The sequence below is a fragment of the Hypanus sabinus genome, unplaced genomic scaffold (assembly GCF_030144855.1).
Source record: "Hypanus sabinus isolate sHypSab1 unplaced genomic scaffold, sHypSab1.hap1 scaffold_863, whole genome shotgun sequence".
Classification (NCBI taxonomy): Eukaryota; Metazoa; Chordata; class Chondrichthyes; order Myliobatiformes; family Dasyatidae; genus Hypanus; species Hypanus sabinus.
Window position 1 is genome coordinate 685 of NW_026781715.1, and position 21242 is coordinate 21926.

Sequence of the window (21242 nt, forward strand, 5' to 3'; positions counted from 1 at the left end):
TGCAAATTAAATTTACTGACGACACTACTCTGACTGGCCTAATCTCAAATAATAACGAGGCAGCCGACAGAGAAGAAGTCATCACCCCGACACAGTGGTGTCAAGAAAACAACCCCTCCCTCATTGTGACAAAAACAAAGGAGCTGGTTGTGGATTACAGGAGGAATGGAGACAGGGACCAAATTCAACATTTCCTTGTCTGTTATTGACACAAAATGTACCTTTTAATATTGATCATGACACAGTGTATTTTATATAACGTTAATGATATGAAACATATTTACAAATCGTTACTGACAGAGAACCGTATAAGTTGTGTTCTGTGTGTTATATGAATGTACTTGCCTGTGATGCTGCCACAAGTCAGTTTTTCTCTGTACCTGTACCTTCCCGTACTTGTGCACTTGGCAATAAATTCAACAGGACCTGAGAAATCTCAGTGAGATTTGATTAGTGATGATCATCTTGTCAGCTCGGTAGGTCGAATGTATCCGACAGTCCATTGTTAAATGCAAAACCCTGAACAGTGTTGATGATCAGAGGGATCTTAGACTCCAAGTGCATCGCTCCCTGAGAGAGACTGCACAGATTGATCGGGTGGATAAGAAGGCAAATGTCATGGTTGTCTTTATTAGTTGAAGCATTGAGTTCAAAAGTCGGCAAGTTGTTTTTCGGCCGTTACGAGCCTGTTACTATATACTAATAAAGGTAATGGTTTTAACATCAAAACCAGACTCCAGTGTGAATTCTTTTGCGGCTGGTTCGTTTCTAAAACTTTACAGTTCGCAACAAGGCTTTATAAAACAGGTTATACCACATCTGGAGTGTTTCATACAGTTCTGGTCGCCCCCATTCTCGGAAGGATGTCGGGGCTTTGGACATGGCGTAGAAGAGGTTCACCAGGACACTGCCTGGATTAGAGGGCATGAACTATAAAGAGAGGCTGGACAAACTTGTGTTGTTTTCTCCAGAGCGGAGCAAGCTGGGGTGAGACTGGATGGACGATTATAAGATTACGAGAGGAATAGATAGAGTGGACAGACGATATATTTTTCCTGGGGGTTGAAATGTCTAATACATTTAAGGTGAGAGGAGATGTGAGCGGCAAGTTTGCTTCTTTCCACAGACTAATGAGTAGCTGGAGTCTCTGCCTGGGAAAGGGGGGGGGGGGGGGGGAGGTGGCACCAATCCTGCACGTGATCCCGTTTGCCCCTCCCATTTAACCGTAGATTGGCAGCACCTGCGCGTCTGTTTCCGAGGCCCCGCCTCCCGATGATGTAACAATCTCTTCGCGCATGTTCACAGTCTGCGGGTGAACGGTGTTATCCTCTCCGCTCAGAGCTGAAGTGGGTCGGCTGTGTGTTCGGGAAAGACTTTCGTCTCTTCCGTCGGGATCACTGTCTGCGGGCCGAAGATATCACTTTCCCATCGGTGAGTATTGAGACCGATCCCGAGCGGGGAGATCCGATGTTGGCCGTGAGCCCCGAACTGAGGGCCAGGAATTCATTTGTTTCCCAACTATCTGGGCTCGTCAGAAATGTGTCGACTTCACTTAATCTGCATTGAACGATCCAAACCAGGAGCCCAGGCTGTCTGTTTCCGCAGAATTGAAATGGAAGTCCCGCCGACAGGTCACGTGAGGCCTTGTGCCGCAGATTCGCCCCGCCCGCTTTGTGACGCAAGATCACGTGGTGCGATTTTGGCCACCGAGTCCCATTAACTTCCCTGAACTCGTCTCGCTTCCTGAAGCTCCTCACATTTGTCCTGGAGGTTTATGGCTGTTGTGTCTTCTCCCGGACTGGGGTGGGTGAGAAAGGAGAACGTCTCAGGTTGTGGGGATCTTTGATTTCACTGCCTGCTTTACCGAGGGACTGGGAAGTCTCGGGGGATAATGGTTCGAGCCTCAGCTCCACGCAGTAGAGCTGAGCCCCACATAACTCCTGCACGTTTATCGTCCAGCGACGGCGGTCGGTCAAGTACAGACAAGACAGGATCTGTAATACAAATTTCCTGCAATGGTCCAGTTTTAACCTGGAAATGGAGTGATAGTATAACAGTAAAGGAAGCACAACTTGACCTTGTAAATTATCCTGGAACCGATTTGACTGTTATTCCCGGAATGTGTCCGGTGCAGTTGTTGCTAACAAGGCTTACAAGAATAATCTCAGGAATGATCGGATTTATGTGTGAGGAGCATTTGATGGTTCTGGACCTGTGCTCGATGGAGTTCAGAGGGATGGTGGGGGTGGTGGAGGGATATATGGTTAATAAACCTACAGAATGCTGAAAAGCCTGGATACAGTGGACATGGAGAGGATGTTTCTATTAGACAGAGCATCTGTGATCTGACAGCACAGTCTCAGTATAACCTTGCTTCCCTTTAAAACTGAGATGAGGAAATTATTTTGGCCAAAAGATGTCTGATATTTGGAATTTGTGATTTTGTTTGAGGATGCCGTTTGGGTATATTCGTGAAGATTAATATACTGATGATTGCTGAGTAGCTTCAGGGTTACAGGAGGAAGACAGGAATATGTTGTTGGAATAAACATCAGCCCTGGTTGAATGGTGTGGCAGACCAGATGGATTGAATCACCTCAGTCTGTTCCTGTGTCGTATGTCTTCCCATGACTGAATGATGGCTCCTTCTTATCCCATATCGTCTGTGTCATGTGAGGGACAATAAAAGATTGTTCACTGAGATCATTATATTTGCCTTCAATGGTTAAATTTCAGTGAGTTTTATTCCTAGTAACATTAAGCAGAAATGTTTGGTCCTCCTTTGTATTGTTGACGTGCTTCATTATCTTTAATGTTTAAGTTAGACCTGCAGTGAGAGATTTATTGGAAGAAAAACCACGACTGAAGACGAGGGAACAGCAACAAGTGAACCAGCCCGAGGACTGAGAGCACCGACTGGAGAGAACCCATCTGACTCGGAGATTCCAGTGATTCAGTCAGGAGAAAGTTTGGTGAGTCTCATTTACTCAAACACTGATCCTTTACACATTACATACCTGCACAAAGGAAGGTAGGAAATAGTTGGGAGTGAGACTGAATATGCCCAGAAGGACCAGTTATGCCTCTGTCAGACCCAGTTGTGAAGAAGCCCCCCCTTATATTCCCTTGAAACTTTTCCCCTTTCACCCTTAACCCTTGACCTCTGTTTTTTTCTTCTCCCCTCGCCTCAGTGGAAAAAGCCTGCTTGCATTCACTCTATCTATACCCATCCTAATTTTATATACCTCTATCAAGTCTCCCCTCATTCTTCTACACTCCTAAGAATGAAATCCTTACCTATTCAACCTTTCTCTGTAAAACAGTTTCTCAAGTCCTGGCAGCATTCTTGTAAACCTTCTCTGCACTCTTCCAACCTTATTAATATGCTTCCTGTAATTCGGTGACCAAAACTGCACACAATACTCCAAATTCAGCCTCACTAATACCTTATACGACCTCACCATAACATTCCAACTCTTATACTCAATACTTGGATTTATAAAGGCCAAAGGATTCAACAGAGGCTAGATGGGAGATGCCAGAGAGTAGTGGTGGATAATTGTTTATCGGGATGGAGGCCAGTGACTAGCGGGGTGCCTCAGGGATCTGTTTTGGGCCCAATGTTGTTTGTAATATACATAAATGATCTGGATGATGGGGTGGTAAATTGGATTAGTAAGTATGCCGATGATACTAAGGTAGGAGGTGTTGTGGATAATGAGGTGGGTTTTCAAAGCTTGTAGGGAGACTTATGCCGGTTAGAAGAATGGGCTGAACGTTGGCAAATGGAGTTTAATACTGAGAAGTGTGAGGTTCTACATTTTGGCAGGAATAATCCAAATAGAACATACAGGAATTGAGGAATGCAGAGGAACAGAGAGATCTAGGAATAACAGTGCATAGTTCCCTGAAGGTGGAGTCTCATGTAGATCGGGTGGTGAAGAAAGCTTTTGGAACGCTGGCCTTTATAAATCAAAGCATTGAGTCCAGATGTTGGAATGTAATGTTAAAATTGTACAAGGCATTGGTAAAGCCAAATTTATAATATTGTGTGCAGTTCTGGTCACCGAATTATAGGAAAGATATCAATAAGTTAGAGAGAGTGCAGAGACAATTTACTAGGATGTTACCTGGGTTTCAGCACTTAAGTTACAGAGAAAGGTTGAACAAGTTAGGTCTCTATTCATTGGAGCGTAGAAGGTTGAAGGGGATTTGATCGAGGTATTTAAAATTTTGAGAGGGATAGATAGAGTTGACGTGAATAGGCTGTTTCCATTGAGAGTAGGGGAGATTCAAACGAGAGGACATGATTTGAGAGTTAGGGGGCAGAAGTTTAACGGAAACATGAGGGGGTATTTCTTTACTCAGAGAGTGATAGCTGTGTGGAATGAGCTTCCTGTAGAAGTATTAGAAGCCAGTTAGGTTGTGTCATTTAAGGTAAAATTGGATAGGTATATGGACAGGAAAGGAGTGGAGGGTTATGGGCTGAGTGCGGGTAGGTGGGACTAGGTGAGATTAAGAGTTCGGCACGGACTAGGAGGGCTGAGATGGCCTGTTTCTGTGCTGTGATTGTTATATGGTTATATGGTACTAAAAGCTCTCTTTACAGCCCTATCTACACGTGATGCCACTTCTGGGAATTTTGTATCAGTATTCCTAGATCCCTCTGTTCTAGTGCACTCCTCAGTGCGCACCATTTACCTTGTATGTTCTACCTCGGTTTGACCTTCCAAAGTGCGATACCTCACACTTGTCTGTATTAAACTCCATCTGCCATTTTTCCAGCTGGTCCTGATCTCTCTGCAAGCTTTGAAAACCTTCTTCACTGTGCATACACCTCCAATCTTTGTATCATCAACAAATTTGCTGACCCTATTTACCAAATTATTATCCAGATCATTGATATAGATGACAAATAACAATGGACTGATCCCTGTGGCACACCACTAGTCACAGGCCTCCAATCAGAGTAGCAATCCTCCACTACCACTCTCTGACTTCTCCCATTCTCAATTTCCAATCAAATTTACTACCTCACCATGTATACATAGTGACTGAATCTTCCTAACTAACCTCCCATGCGGACCTTGTCAAAGGCCTTACTGAAGTCCATGTATACAACATCCACTGCCTTCCCTTCATCCACTTTCCTTGTAACCACCTCGAAAATCTCTAATATATTTGTTAAACATGACCTACCATGCACAAAGCCATGTTGACTCTCCCTAATATGTCCCTGTCTATCTAAATAATTGTCGATCCTATCTCTTAGTGCTCCTTCCAATAATTTACCCATGACCGACATCAAACTTACCAGCCTATAATTTCCGGGATTACTTTTAGAGCCTGCTTTAAACAACGGAACAACATGAGCTGTCCTCCAAATCTCTGGCACCTAACCCGTAGATAACAACATTTAAATATATCTGCCAGCGTCCCTGCAATTTCAACACTAGTCTCCTTCAGGGTCTGAGGGAATACCCTGTCAGGTCCTGGAGATTTATCTACTCGCCTCAAGGTAGCAAGCACCTCCTCCTCTTCTATCTGTATAGGTTCCATGACATCAATACTTGTTTGCCTTATTTCCATTGACTCCAAGCCAGTTTTCTTAGTAAATTCAGACACAAAAAAACCATTTAACATCTCCCCAATTTCTTTTGGTTCCGTGCATAGCCAACCACTCTGATCGTCAAGAGGACCAATTTTATCCCTTAACTATCCTTTTGCTATTACTATACCTGTGGAAGCTCTTACTATCCTTCACCTTGACTGCCAACGCCACCTCATGTCTTCTTTCAGCCCTCCTGATTTCTTCCTTAAGTATTTTTTTGCACTTTTTATACCCCTCAAATACCTTATTTGCTCCCTGTTTCTTATACATGCCATACATCTCTCTCTTCTTTATCAGAGTTCCAATATCCATCGAGAACCAAGGTTCCTTATTCTTATTCACTTTGCCTTTAATCCTGAGACTTTGTTCCCAGGGTGTCCTCATGGGCCGTCCGGAAATGATTTAAGCTGGTGACAACCCTGTTTTCCCCAGTGGGATAACTCTCATGTGGAATCGGGCTAATGGTCGGACCTTCAATCAAGTGAGTCCAGTCTCCTCTGTTAGTCTGGCCAGTTTACTCTTCAGAGTGCCATTGGCTCTTTCCACTCTGCCAGCGGCCCGTGGGTGGTGTACACAGTGGAATTGTTGCTTGATAGCTAGTTTGTTACATACCCATTTGTTTACTTTCATCACGAATTGTGGGCCATTGTCAGAGCTCAGCATCTCTGGCAGGCCGTACCTGGGAATTATTTCCCATAATAATACATTCACAACAGTCACAGCAGTATTAATATTAGTTGGAATAGCTTCAATCCATCTACTAAACTCATCTATAATAACTAAGCAGTATCTATAGCAATGTACTCTAGGCAATTCAATAAAATCAACTTGTAGACACGAGAAAGATCAACCTGTCAAGGAAGTCATACCCGATGTGCAGGGTACAGGATACCAACCATTCCCTCCTTTCCCAGGTGTGTAAAATTATGTATATAATCAACCAATATTGGTAAAAACGGTGTAGGAACACAAACCTGTCCCGCTGGGTGATCCAAAAACCTAGGTCGGGGTCTTTCTGGCACCCCATCTCGGACCACAGATTTCACTCCTCCTCAGAGACGTCCCCCTGAGAAGAAAAAACTCGAGGTAGCTGTAGTGCGGTGAGTAAGTTGTTTACAAAGGTGGCATTACTAATGGGGTGGCCAGAGGAAGTCAGGAATCCCCATGTTCCCAGAGAGCTCCGTAGTCATGTACAATTCCAAACGCATAACGGGAGTCTGTGTGAACGTTCCCACTTCTGTCTGTTGCTGGTATACAGGCACGAGTCAGAGCAAACAGCTCAGCCTTCTGGGCAGAGACAGCTGCTTCAAAAGAGGCCTGTTCAATTACTTCACTGTCCGTCACTATCGCATAGCCAGAATGTCGTTTTCCTGCTGGATCCACAAAAGACATTCCATCCTCATAAAAAGTTTCCTCAGGCTAGAGGGGGTATTGCAGAATGGATGGGAGAGTCCGTCCTTCTTTCATTGTGATCCGGACGGGCTAGAGGGGGTATTGCAGAATGGATGGGAGAGTCTGTCCTTCTTTCACAATGATCCGGACGGGCTAGAGGGGGTATTGCAGAATGGATGGGAGAGTCTGTCCTTCTTTCACTGTGATCCGGACGGGCTAGAGGGGGTTTTGCAGAATGGATGTGAGAGTTTGTCCTTCTTTCACGGTGATCCAGACGGGCTAGAGGGGGTATTACAGAATGGATGGGAGAGTCTGTCCTTCTTTCACAGTGATCCGGATGGGCTAGAGGGGGTATTGCAGAATGGATGGGAGAGTCTGTCCTTCTTTCACAGTGATCCGGACGGGCTAGAGGGGGTATTTCAGAATGGATGGGAGAATCTGTCCTTTCACTGTGATCCGGACGGGCTAGAGGGGGTATTGCAGAATGGATGGGAGAGTCTGTCCTTCTTTCACAGTGATCCGGATGGGCTAGAGGGGGTATTGCAGAATGGATGGGAGAGTCTGTCCTTCTTTCACAGTGATCCGGACGGGCTAGAGGGGGTATTGCAGAATGGATGGGAGAGTCTGTCCTACTTTCACAGTGATCCGGACAGGCTAGAGGGGTAGCAGAATGGATGGGAGTGTCTGTCCTTCTTTCACAGTGATCCGGATGGGATAGAGGGGGTATTTCAGAATGTATGGGAGAGTCTGTCCTTCTCTCACTGTGATCCGGACGGGCTAGAGGGGGTATTGCAGAATGGATGGGAGAGTCTGTCCTTCTTTCAGAGTGATCCGGACGGGCTAGAGGGGGTATTGTGGAATGTATGGGAGTCTGTCCTTCTTTCACTGTGATCCGGACAGGAGGGCTGACTTCATGAACTGAAATTGCCCAGAGATGGGGTACAACATCTTGGGTTCGGTCACTATTGAACGAATGAACGTCCCGTCTTCACCTCAGATTTCTTCCAGGATCGGAGCTGCCCCTTGCCCAAGTCTTGCCAGTCTCCCTCGGTGCTGGATGCCTGTTTCATCAGGGTGTGGGCAAGGAACCCTCGGCTCTTTGGCTTGAACCCAGGGCAAACCCTAATGGTGGTATTGGGAACCACCAGACCTGTCTGTCGCCAAATGAAATTTGGAACTTCGGCCGGAAATGCAGTGCCGTCTCTTCCTTTAACCTCTCCAATCACCGTGACTGGGAACTTCTGTCGCTTGAGGGGTTTCCTCAGTTGAGCACCCCGTAGGGTCATAACACAGAGTCACAAGAGAGCTGGCCGCTGGCAGAAGGGGTTCAAATGTACTGGAGTCCAGATAATGTGCCCACAATTGGGTGGTCACGGGAAGCTGTCAGTTGTTCGCAGTTCTGGCATGATATCCTTGTCCATGCATAGAATCTCGACTTCCAATGGACAGAGCAAGTCTCTCCCTACGAGATTTCACCCCCATCTGGTGGTGACTGTAAATGAAACCTCACACTGGTTCCCCTGGAATTCCACCTGCAGAGGCTGGGTACGTGAATACATACGTTCCGTGCCTTCGAACCCAGACAGAGTGATTGTAGCGTCTGATAGCTGGAATCCCTTTTCCAATACTATATCCTGATCGAGAGTGGTTGTGGTTGCCCTCATATCAATCATAAATGGAACTGTATTTCCAGCAACTTGCAATATTACAGTGGGCTCTTCCTGAGGGTTGGCACTCATGGTTGGAAGCATTTTCTTGTCAATTTCTAAACGGGTTGTTGTCCCCACCTGTCCCTTGGTAGGTTTTTGTTCCCATTTCTGTTCCTCAGATATAGCCCGCTCGCGTCCTTCCCGCTGAGCATATTCACCTTTAATATTAGTTCCCTTCAGGGTTGATCGGGATTCGAAAGTTGGGTCCTAATGATATGTCAAAGCTCATCGCATTCGATTTTGGTCATTGTCAGGCCAATCCATATTATTTGTTTTAATCATGTTGGCTAACTCAGTTGGTAAGCATTGGAGCAGAAGGGCATTGAACTGCGGGGACAGATTTGCTTGGACTCCTGCGAAGGTGCCGTAGCAGGCCACAAATCGCTCTCAATATAAGGGCTAAGAGTGTTGTAAAAACAATCCTGAAGGCTTTGTGTGTCAATGCAAGGAGCATTCGTAATAAAGTGGATGAATTGAATGTGCAGATAGTTATTAACGAATATGATATGGTTGGAATCACAGAGACATGGCTCCAGGGTGACCAAGGATAGGAGCTCAACATCCAGGGATATTCAGTATTTAGGAGGGATAGACAGGAAAGAAAAGGACGTGGGATAGCGTTGCTGGTTAGTGAAGAGATTAACGCAATAGAAAGGAAGGACATTAGCCTGGAGGATGTGGAATCGATATGGGTAGAGCTGCATAACACTAAGGGGCATAAAATGCTGGTGGGATTTGTGTACAGGCCACCTAACGGTAGTAGTGAAGTTGGGGATGGCATTAAACAGGGAATTAGAAATGCGTGCAAAAAAGGAACAGCAGTTATAATGGGTGACTTCAAACTACATATAGATTGGGTGAACCAAATTGGTAAGGGTGCTGAGGAAGAGGATTTCTTAGAATGTGTGCGGGATGGTTTTCTGAACCAACATGTCGAGGAACCAACTAAAGAGCAGGCCATCCTAGACTGGGTATTGAGCAACGAGGAAGGGTTAGTTAGCAATTTTGTCATACGAGGCCCCTTGGTTAAGAGTGACCATAATATGGTGGAATTCTTCAGTAAGATGGAGAGTGACATAGTTAATTCAGAACCAAATGTTCTGAACTTATAGAAGGGCAATTTTGAAGAAATGAGACGTGAATTAGCTAAGATTGATATTTAAAGGGTTGACAGTGGATAGAAACATAGAAAATAGGTGCAGGAGTAGGCCCTTCAGACCTTCGAGCCTGCACCGCCATTCAGTATGATCACGGCTGATCATCCAACTCAAAACCCTGTACCTGCTTTCTCTCCATACCCCCAATCCCTTTAGCCACAAGGGCCATATCTAACTCCCTCTTAAATATAGCCAATGAACTGGCCTCAACTGTTTCCTGTGGCAGAGAATTCCACAGATTCTCCACAGTCTGTGTGAAGTTTTTCCTCCTCTCGGTCCTAAAAGTCTTCCCCTTTATCCTTAAACTGTGACCCCTCGTTCTGGACTTCCCCAACATCAGAAACAATCTTCCTGCATCTAGCCTGTCCAATCCCTTTAGAATTTTATATGTTGCAATAAGATCCTCCATCAATCTTCTAAATTCCAGTGAGTATAAGCCTAGTTGATCCTGTCTTTCTTCATATGAAAGTCTTGCCATCCCAGGAATCAATCTGGTGAACCATCTTTGTACTCCCTCTATGGCAAGAATGTCTTTCCTCAGATTAGGGGACCAAAACTGCACACAATACTCTAGGTGCCTTGTCCAACTGCAGTAGATCCTCCCTGCTCCTGTACTCAAATCCTTTTGCTATGAATGCCAGCATACCTTTCGCCTTTTTCGCTGCCTGCTGTACCTGCATGCCTCCCTTCAATGACTGGTGTACAATGACACCCAGGTCTCATTGCACCTCCCCTTTCCCTAATCGGCCACCATTCAGATAATAATCTGTTTTCCTGTTCTGGCAACCAAAATGGATAACCTCATATTTATCCACATTAAATTACATCTGCCATGAATTTGCCCACTCACCTAACCTATCCAAGTCACCCTGGATCCTCTTAGCATCCTCACAGCTGACACCACCGCCCAGCCTCGTGTCATCCGCAAACTTGGAGAGGCTGCATTTAATTCACTCATCTAAATCATTCATATATATTGTAAAGAACTGGGGTCCCAGCACTGAGCCTTGCGGTACCCCACTAGTCACTGCCTGCCATTCTGAAAAGGTCCCGTTTACTCCCACTCTTTGCTTCCTGTCTGCCAACCAATTCTCTATCCACATCAATACCATACCCCCAATACCGTGTGCTTTAAGTTTACACATTAATCTCGTGTGTGGGACCTTGTCAAAAGCCTTTTGAAAATCTAAGTATACCACATCTACTGGCTCTCCCCTATCCACTCTACTAGTTACATCCACAAAAAATTCTATAAGATTCGTCACACATTACTTTCCTATCACAACTCCATGCTGACTTTGTCCGATGATTTCACCTCTTTCCAAATGTGTTGTTATCACATCCTTGATAACCGACTCTAGCATTCTCCCCACCACCGACATCAGACTAACCGGTCTATAATTCCCCGGTTTTTCTCTCCCTCCTTTTTTAAAAAGTGGGGTCACATTAGCCACCCTCCAATCCTCAGGAACTAATCCAGAATCTAAGGAGTTTTGAAAAATTATCACTAATGCATCCACTATTTCTTGGGCTACTCTGGCTTGCAGACCATCTGGCCCTGGGTATTTATCTGCCTTTAATCCCTTCAATTTACTTAACACCACTTCCCTTCTAACATGTATTTCCCTCAGTTCCTCCATCTCACTAGACCCTTGGTCCCTTACTATTTCCAGAGCATTATTTATGTCCTCCTTAGTGAAGACAGAACCAAAGTAGTTATTCAATTGGTGTGCCATGTCTTTGTTCCCTATGATCAATTCACCTGTTTCTGACTGTAAAGGTCCTTACATTTGTCTTGACCAATCTTTTTCTTTTCACATATCTGTAAAAGCTTTTACAGTCAGTTTTTATGTTCCCTGCCAGCTTTCTTTCATAATCTTTTTTCCTTTTCCTAATTAAGCCCTTTGTCCTCCCCTGCTGAATTTCTCCCAGTCCTCAGGTATGCCGCTTTTTCTGGCTAATTTATATGTTTCTTCTTTGGACTTGATAGTATCCCTAATTTCCCTTGTCAGCCACGGGTGCACTACCTTCCCTGGTTTATTCTTTTGCCAAACTGGGATGAACAATTGTTGTAGTTCATCCATGCAATCTTTAAATGCTTGCCATTGCATATCCACTGTCAACCCTTTGTATCATTTGCCAGTCTATCTTAGCTAATTCACGTCTCGTACCTTCAAAGTTACCCTTCTTTAAGTTTAGAACCTTTGCTTCTGAATTAACTATGTCACTCTCCATCTTAATGAAGAATTCCACCATATTATGGTCACTCTTGCCCAAGGGGCCTCACACGACAAAATTGCTAACTAACCCTTCCTCATTGCTCAATACCCAATCTAGAATGGCCTGCTCCCTAGTTGGTTCCTCAACATTCATATGCAATGGCAAGCATTTAAAGATTGCATGGATGAACTACAACAAGTGTTCATCCCAGATTTGCAAAAGAGTAAACCAGGGAAGGTAGTGCACCCGTGGCTGTCGGGGGAAATTAGGGATAGTATCAAGTCCAAAGAAGAAACATACAAATTATCCAGAAAAAGCGGCACACCTGAGGACTGGGAGAAATTCAGAGTCCAGCAGAGGAAGACAATGGGATTAATTAGGAAAGGGAAAAAAGATTATGAGAGAAAGCTGGCAGAGAACATAAAAACTGACTGTAAAAGCTTTTATAGATAAGTGAAAAGAAAAAGATTGGTTAAGACAAATGTAGGTCCCTTACAGTTAGAAACAGGGGAATTGGTCATGGGGAACAAGGACATGGCAGACCAATTCAATCACTACTTTAGTTCTGTCTTCACTAAGGAGGACACAAATAATCTTTCGGAAATAGTAAGGGACTGAGGGTCTAGTGAGATGGAGGAACTGAGGGAAATACATGTTAGTAGGGAAGTGGTATTAGGTAAATTGAAGGGATTAAAGGCAGATAAATCCCCAGGTCCAGATGGTCTGCATCCCAGTGTAGCCCAAGAAATAGTGGATGCATTAGTGATAATTTTTCAAAACTCCTTAGATTCTGGATTAGTTCCTGAGAATTGGAGGGTGGCTAATGTGACCTTACTTTTTTTTAAAAATGAGGGAGAGAGAAACCGGGGAATTATAGATCGGTTAGCCTGACATCGGTGGTGGGGAAAATGCTAGAGTTGGTTGTGAAAGATGTGATAACAGCATATTTGGAAAGAGGTGAAATAATCGGACAATGTCAGCATGGATTTGTGAAAGGAAAATCATGTCTGGCGAATCTTATAGAATTTTTTGAGGATGTAACTAGTAGAATGAATAGGGGAGAAAAAGTGGATTTGGTATATTTGGATTTTCAAAAGGCTTTTGACAAGGTCCCACACAGGAGATTAGTGTGCAAACTTAAAGCACAGAGTATTGGAGGTGTGTTATTGATGTGGATAGAGAATTGGTTGCCTAACAGGAAGCAAAGAGTGGGAATAAACGGGACCTTTTCAGATTGGCAGGCAGTCACTAGTGGGGTACTGCAAGGCTCAGTGCTGGGACCCCAGTTGTTTACAATATATATTAATGATTTAGACGAGGGAATTAAATGCAGCATCTCCAAGTTTGAGGATGACACGAAGCTGGGCGGCAGTGTTAGCTGTGAGGATGCTAAGAGGATGCAGGGTGACTTGGATAGGTTAGGTGAGTAGGCAAATTCATGGCAGATGCAATTTCATGTGGATAAATGTGAGGTTATTCACTTTGGTTGCAAGAACAGGAAAACTGATTATTATCTGAATGACCGATTAAGAAAAGCGGAGGTGCAATGAGACCTGGGTGTCATTGTACACCAGTCATTGAAGGTGGGCATGCAGGTACAGCAGGCAGTGAAAAAGGCAAATGGTATGTTGGCATTCATAGCAAGAGGATTCGAGTACAGGAGCAGGGAGGTTCTACTGCTGTTGTACAAGGCCCTGGTGAGGCCACAGCGGGAGTACTGTATGCAGTTTTGGTTCCCTAATCTGAGGAAAGACATTCTTGCCACAGAGGGAGTACAAAGAAGGTTCACCAGATTGATTCCTGGGGTGGCAGGATTTTCATATGAAGAAAGACTGGGTCGACTAGGCTTATACTCACTGGAATTTAGAAGATTGAGGGGGGATCTTATTGAAACGTGTAAAATTCTAAAGGGATTGGACAGGCTAGATGCAGGAAGATTGTTTCTGATGTTGGGTGAGTCCAGAACGAGGGGTCACAGTTTAAGGATAAAGGGGAAACCTTGTAGGACCAAGATGAGGAAAAGCTTCTTCACACAGGGAGAGGTGAATCTGTGGAATTCTCTATCACAGGAAACAGTTGAGGCCAGTTCATTGGTTATATTTAAGAGGGAGTTAGATATGGCCCTTGTGGCTAAAGGGATCAGGGGTATGGAGAGAAAGCAGGTACAGGGTTCTGAGTTGGATGATCAGCCATGATCATACTGAATGGCAGTGCAGGCTCGAAGGGCCTAATGTCCTACTCCTGCACCTATTTTCTGTGTTTCTCTGTGTGGAAAATTAAAATCTCCCAGAATCACAACCTTATGCTTACTACAAATATCTGCTATCTCCTTACAAATTTGCTCTTCCAATTCTCGCTCCCAATTAGGTGGTTTATAATACACCCCTATAAGTGTTACTATACCTTCCCCAATCCTCAGTTCCACCCAAATAGGCTCCCTAACTGAGCCCTGTAATCTATCCTGTCAAAGCACCGCTGTAATATTTTCTCAGACAAGCATTGCAATACCTCCGCCTCTTGCCCTTCTGATTCTATCACACCAGAAGCAACAAAATCCAGGAATATTTAGTTGCCAGTCACACCCCTCCTGCAACCATGTTTCACTAATAGATACAACATCATATTTCCAGTTATCAATCCATACTCTAAGCTCATCCACCTTCCTTACAATGCTCCAAGCATTAAAACAGATGCATTCAAGAAACTTTCCACCTCGTCCTCTCTGTTTATCACTAATGGTGCAAACAACTTTATTATCTCCTTTTTTTTCCTTCTCCCCTACATCTTCGGTCTATGCGCTCCTACATCAGGGAGGAAGTTCAAATCAGCTCTGTGTTAAAAGTTTAGCCATCACAGTGACTGAAGTCAGCTGCAGGTTCATGAGGGACTGTTACTGTCAGATTCTGCAGTTCTTGCGGCTGCTCATCGCACCCAGGACTGAACTCTGGTCAGTGAGCTTTGGAGGAGTCTGTTCTGCTGATGTTAGGCTTAACCTAGACTGGTGTTTAATATTGTGGATCTGTGAAAGATAAATCAGTTCTGTATCAAATCCCGTGTCTCAGGTATTTACTGTCTAGAGACTCTCACAATGTACACTAGAAAGGCCACTCAGCCCATCTAGTTCCTGCCCATGTTTCTGTTCCCTATCAGTATATCAAAAGCTCTCCCTGCTGTTCCCTTCTCACTATCCCTGAGATGACAGGTTGCAACAAGTCACCACTCTGTGGGATAGGAGATTTCCCGTGAATTTCTTTGAAACATATAAATGCACAACACATTACAGATGCTTTGTCCCACATTGCTGTGCCGACCATGTATCTTACTCTAGAAACCACTTAGAATTACACTCCCTGCAACTAGCCACCCATTTTCCTAAGCTCCATGTACCTATCTAAGAGTCTCTTAAAAGACCCTATTGTATCCGCCTCTATCACCGTCACTGGCGGTGCATTCCACACTCACCGCTCTTTGCTTAAAAAAGTTAGCTCTGACATCTCCTCTGTACCTACTTCCAGGCAGCTTAAACCTATTCCCCCTTGAGTTAGCCGTTTCTGCCCTGGGAAAAAGCCTCTGTCTATCCACACGACCAATGCCTCTCATCATCTGATACACCTGCATGATTTTCTCCAGGGTGAATAAGACGATGAGCTCACTGTGGTTTTGACGTTCTCTCTCTCTCTCTCCTTGTGTTTGATGTCACAGCCCTGCCTCACTCAGGCACTTAAAGCGACACTCACAGTAAAAGAACCTGCAGTCTCGTAACACAATGCACCTCTAAAGTCTGACAGCAGACCAGCGAGTGAATCTTCGATGGTGCAGAGTCAAAAACCAAAGTGTTGCCAGCCTGAGTCAGGACTTTGGGTCTCCAGAGAGAGATGGGGTCTAGAGTTTACCAGGAGGAGGAGGAATCAGACCAGCAGGATGTGGCTACAAAAGAAAGGTCAGAAACTTTTGGAAACTGGTTGACCGAAAAAAAAAAAAAAAGGTGGTTAATTTCAGGCAGCAAATGTGGAGAGGAATAAAAATACAATGTTTAGGCCGAGCCCCTTCAGCATGCCTAGACTCTATACACCGCTGCTTCGCTGCTTTCTGAACTGCCGAGTTCCTCCAGCTTTTTGTGTGTGTGTGTCTCTGTATTCCCAGCAATTGCAGAATCTCCAGTGTTTTATATCTGCACTTTCCTTTGGCATTAGGTATAAGTTGATATTGAGTATATTGCTTATGGGAGCCATTTTCTGCGTTAAAACAGTTGCAGATTTTTTTCTATACACACTATAAAAAAAATGAGGTTTGGACATTGAACCGGTGCTTGCAGAAATGGTTAATGGCACCATGATTACCCATAGGGCTATGCGTTAAGAATCTTGCCGGCGCTGAAGCGCCGATGAAATGCCCTGGCATCAGGCTGAGGCCGTCCCCGAGTATCACGCATGCGCGTAGTACACTGAAGGCCTTGAAAATGTCGGGTGCAGGTAAGAGCGATCCTCCGTGATTTTATCTTAAACACCGACTTCAGAAAAATTCCTGTGAAATCCGAACACTGTGGCCAACAGTCCCAGGACAGTCCTGCTCTCATCCCTGTCTCTCAGCACCACGATCCGTGCACGGGCCCCGGGGAGCTTCCGGCTGATGAGTGAATGGGAACCGATGGATCTCTCAGACAGAGCTGAGCTTTAGCTATAGTAAAGGCAAGGATTAGGAACTCAGAAAAAGGGAACAAAATCTTTTACATCACCAGTTGAGAAAATCACCTTTGTTCTACCTCCAATCACTAATAAGAGAAAATCTGCAGATGCTGGAAATCCAAGCAACACGCACAAACTGCTGGAGGAATTCAGCATTAGTACTCTTTTCCATAGATGCTGCCCGGCCTGCTGAGTTCCTCCAGCATTTTGTGTCTGTTGCTTGTTCTACCTTCTCTTGTTCTGGACTTTTCTACTGGTGAGGACACGTTTTGTCCCATTCTCTCTGGCTACATAATGATATCAAGCACCTTTGCCCTGGGCAACAAGTAGCTTTCACATCACAAATGTGCCAGACTCCAGTGAGACAGACTACTGCCCTTCCCTTCGTATTCATTGGCATTGCCATCACTGAGTTCACCACTGTCAGTCTTTGTCTGATGTGTGTATTGTGGCGATGCAAACGTTGCTGGAGAATTTGGGGAGGCTTCAGGGGTATATAGAAACTGAGTTCACCACTGTCAGTCATTGGGGGGGGGAGGGTTCAGGGGGAATATTTATGTAAAATACAGAAACTGGTGATACTTGAGTCCCCTGTGTGTATTGTGGTGATGCAAAAGTTGCTGGAGAATTTGCAAGTGGGAAGAAGTGGAGTGATATTTGGAAATCTGACTTTTTAAAGTGTAACTCAGCAAGCAAACCACATATGGACAATATGCCAAAACTTTGGTGAGAAAATCCTTCTTTACCCATTACAGGCCTGCTACATAGGTTGTGTGAGAGTGCAGATGAACTGGATCGAACCCAGAAGAGATCAACGTTCCTATTGACCGTGATTGCTAGCTGTGAAAATGAATACCTCTGTATAAAAAATTCACTGTGCACATCTTGTCACTGGGTAAAAAAAAATGCACAGTGCAAGACTTATGTACACATTGGTTATTACAAATTAGAGGGGGTATTGGAGGGAAGATGGGGAGACCTGTAGTGTCCCTGATGCCCTCCCCTACAAGAAGTGCATCCAGCTGCAGCTTGTAACCCTGCACTTTAAGGAGTTGGAACTTGAAACGCATATGGGAATTGATGGTCATTCCAGATAGCAGCACTCTGCCCAGTCAGGAGATGATTTATCTTCCAACTTGGGATGAACCTCACTGTAACAGTGTGATACCAGATCAAACCATGGCAACTCAAGTAATCTCATCTAAACTGTTGTCCTACGCTCATTGATGGATTTTGTAAATCTTTTTACAGGTTAAAACTGAGAAGGAATTTGTCTCCAGGAATCTCAAACACGGCACAACAGTTTTGTTGTCTCTGTCTATATATTTAAGAAGTGGAACAAGGGATTCAATCGACAATCCTTCCTGCTCAGACAGTGGGGAGGGATTCACTCGATCATCCTTCCTGCTCAGACTGTGGAGAAGGATTCATTTGGTCATCTGAGCAACTGGCACGCCCGGCATTTTACACAGGAGAGAGGCTGTTCACCTGCTTAGTCAGTGGGAATGGATTCACTCAGTCATCTCAACTGAAGGAACATCAACAAGTTCACACTAGTTGATGTTCCATTCACCTGTTCTGTGTGTGAGAAAGGATTCTGCTTGCCATCCCAACTGTGGACACACCAGTCAGATCACACTGGGCAGAGGCTGGTCATCTGCTGAATTTCAGGGAAGGGATTCTCTCGGTTATCTGACTTAATGGCACACCAACGTGTTCATACCAGGGGACAGCCATTCACCTGCTCAGTCTGTGGGAAGGGATTCACTCATTCATCCAGCCTACAGAGTCATCAGAGAGTTCACACTGGGGAGAAGCCATTCACCTGCTCAGTCTGTGGGAAGGGATTCACTCGGTCATCCCAACTACAGAGTCATCAGCGAGTTCACACTGGGGAGAGGCCATTCACCTGCACACTGTGCGGGAAGGGATTCACTAGCTCATCTAAACTGAAGGTGCATCAGAGAGTTCACACTGGGGAGAAGCCATTCACCTGCTCAGTCTGTGGGAAGGGATTCACTCAGTCATCCAGCCTACAGAGTCATCAGCAACTTCACACTGGGGAGAGGCCATTCACCTGCTCAGAATGTGGGAAGGGATTCATACTGTCATTCTACCTACAGAGACACCAGCGAGTTCACACTGGGGAGAGGCCATTCACCTGCTCAGTCTGTGTGAAGAGATTCACTCAGTCATCCCACCTACGGAATCATCAGCGAGTTCACACTGGGGAGAAGCCGTTCACCTGCTCAGTCTGTGGGAAGGGATTCACTCAGTCATCACAACTATTGACACACCAGTCAGTTCACAGTGGGGACTGGCCGTTGTTATGAATCCCTGGGTTTCATTTGCTGTGGACTGTCATTTTTCGAGAGTGAGATTAAGAAGGTGAATCAGTCTGACTTGCAGCTTGTTTAGTTTTAACTGAGGACACAGACACTCAGAGTCAGACGGAGACGAAGGAGGAAAAACTGAATGATCGAAACCAGGGAACTGGTGGCCAAGGGTCACTTTTTGGAACTTTCCTATGCCCACAAGGGTGGGCTAATTATCGTTCACCGTACATCGAATGTGTGGTTGTCACCTCGTTTGATCCATAGGAGTGGATCGGATTTGGCGCATCCTGTGGAGACCACTTATGTGTTAACCCTTGCCTGGCTGTGGTGTGGTAGTTCACTTGAAGATGATACACCTTGTGACAAGTCACTTTTGGTGATAATTTGTATGTGGATTTGGAGCGATGACGGATAAAATCTACAGCAACTGTTCTCTTGTTTTACCACCATGAAACCTGTGCAATTCTACATATTTGTGTTCTCTCGCCTTTTACCCTGGATTACAAATCTCTCTCTCTCATCGCCTATTCTGTAGTTGAACTGAACTTTCATACTTCACCATCTCAAGACTCTAAGCCTTGTTTCCCCCGAGCTCAATAGTTTGGGAGTTACATTTACACACATTTATAAACTTAACACTGTTAACATCTGTTTATCTTGTTTAAGTTGCAATATTACAAGTAGATGCTAATAAAGATAGATTTAACATCAAAACCAGACTCCAGGTGTAGTCTATTGCTGCTGGTTTGTTTCTAAAGCGTTATGGTTCATAACAAATTTGGGGCCTGCATCTGAGATATTTACAAATTTGGGGGGCTATTGATCGATTAATTATCGATTTGATTGGGTAAATCCCTTTTGATTTATTTGTGTGTGGAAATCAGCAGCAATGGACATTTATAAATTTCTGGAAGCACCAACCCCTGAGGCATCAGGAAAAGCCAAAAAGAATGAATTGCTGACTGTTGCTAATGGGCTGAATCTTAAGCAGGTAAGGGGGTGTGAAGGACCAGGGCAAGCATAAAACCGAGAGAGGAGGTACAGGTAAACCAATAGGGGTTTTATTATAAAATATAGGCATCCACCCCCTTTTTCAGAGACTGGGATCCCTGTTTCTACCGGTAATAATGTGCATTTCAATGTGTTCACCTCTCAGTCCTCGATTCTCTAAATGAAAGGGTTATCCACATTTGATTTTTCTTTATATGATGTCCCAACCATTTCAGGGATCAGTCTATTGAAACTTCATTGCACTCTCTATAACAAATACTCTCTAACCACTTTGTTAATCCTCTGTGCAAAAAAATGCCCATCTTCCACAGCCCCGTGTTGCCCCAACCACTCACCTCCTACCCCTGTCATTGGCCCCACTTGCGCGTCAACTGTCCCAATGTTAATCCCTCTGCTCACCACCACCATGTGCTCAGACATTTCCACAAATTTCCACCGGGACAAACATCCTTTCACACCATCTTCTTCCTTTCAATAAAATCCCTCCTCTCCCTCCCCAGGAACTGGCATCAAACCGACGGACCGAGCGGTCTCCGACCTCTCGGCGACACATCAGACTCCGGCCGCAGGAGACGCTTCACAAACGCCCCAACATCCCTTGGAGGGAAATGGACATAAATCAAAAAACGGACATTTATTCCGCTGTGATGTGGAGTTTGAGGCCGGAGCGGGAGGCGAAATCAGTGGGGGTAACGCCCTCTGGACGTCCACCTCTGCGACTGGTGGTAACAAGTGATTGGCATCGCTTTGCGCCAATGGGAATAGCACAGCCCTTGAATCCTCTGTTGACAGCGGTGGGGGTGGGCTGGTCACGTGATTATTAGCCCAGCTATTAAACTGATAAAGCCCGAGCTCAGCAGAGCATGGATGACGTAAGACGCTGCGCACGTAAGGGCAGATCCCGGTGTGGGAAGCCCATGCGTGACGTTAGGCACGAGGGGGTTCTGTGTGACGTCACCTGTGGGGATGCGCTCGCATTTAAATGCACCTTAATGTGCGTTTCTTATGATTTCAGAGGGACAACATTAATCACGGGTTTCATTACCGAATCCAGTGTTGTGAGATGTAAAGCCCCCTGTAATGTGTCCGGCATATCCCTTTTGATTTATTTGTGTGTGGAA

General features: G+C 44.9%; 1 protein-coding gene across 6 annotated transcripts; it reads left to right on the forward strand.

Annotated features, from left to right (window-relative positions):
- The first annotated feature begins 1295 nt into the window (after positions 1-1295).
- On the forward strand, positions 1296-21242 carry LOC132390335 (zinc finger protein 239-like). 6 transcript variants are annotated; one of them, XM_059962943.1, is made up of 4 exons: positions 1296-1431; positions 2826-2972; positions 15792-16561; positions 18026-21242. In XM_059962943.1, exon 4 carries the CDS (start codon positions 18475-18477, stop codon positions 19105-19107), a length of 633 nt encoding a protein of 210 aa, XP_059818926.1. In that variant the 5' UTR covers positions 1296-1431; positions 2826-2972; positions 15792-16561; positions 18026-18474; the 3' UTR covers positions 19108-21242. The 6 variants fall into 6 exon arrangements, 5 of the variants coding, with proteins under 5 accessions (XP_059818926.1, XP_059818923.1, XP_059818925.1 ...); XR_009510871.1 differs by having other exon boundaries at positions 1306-1431; positions 2822-2972; positions 20622-21242; XM_059962940.1 differs by having other exon boundaries at positions 1306-1431; positions 2822-2972.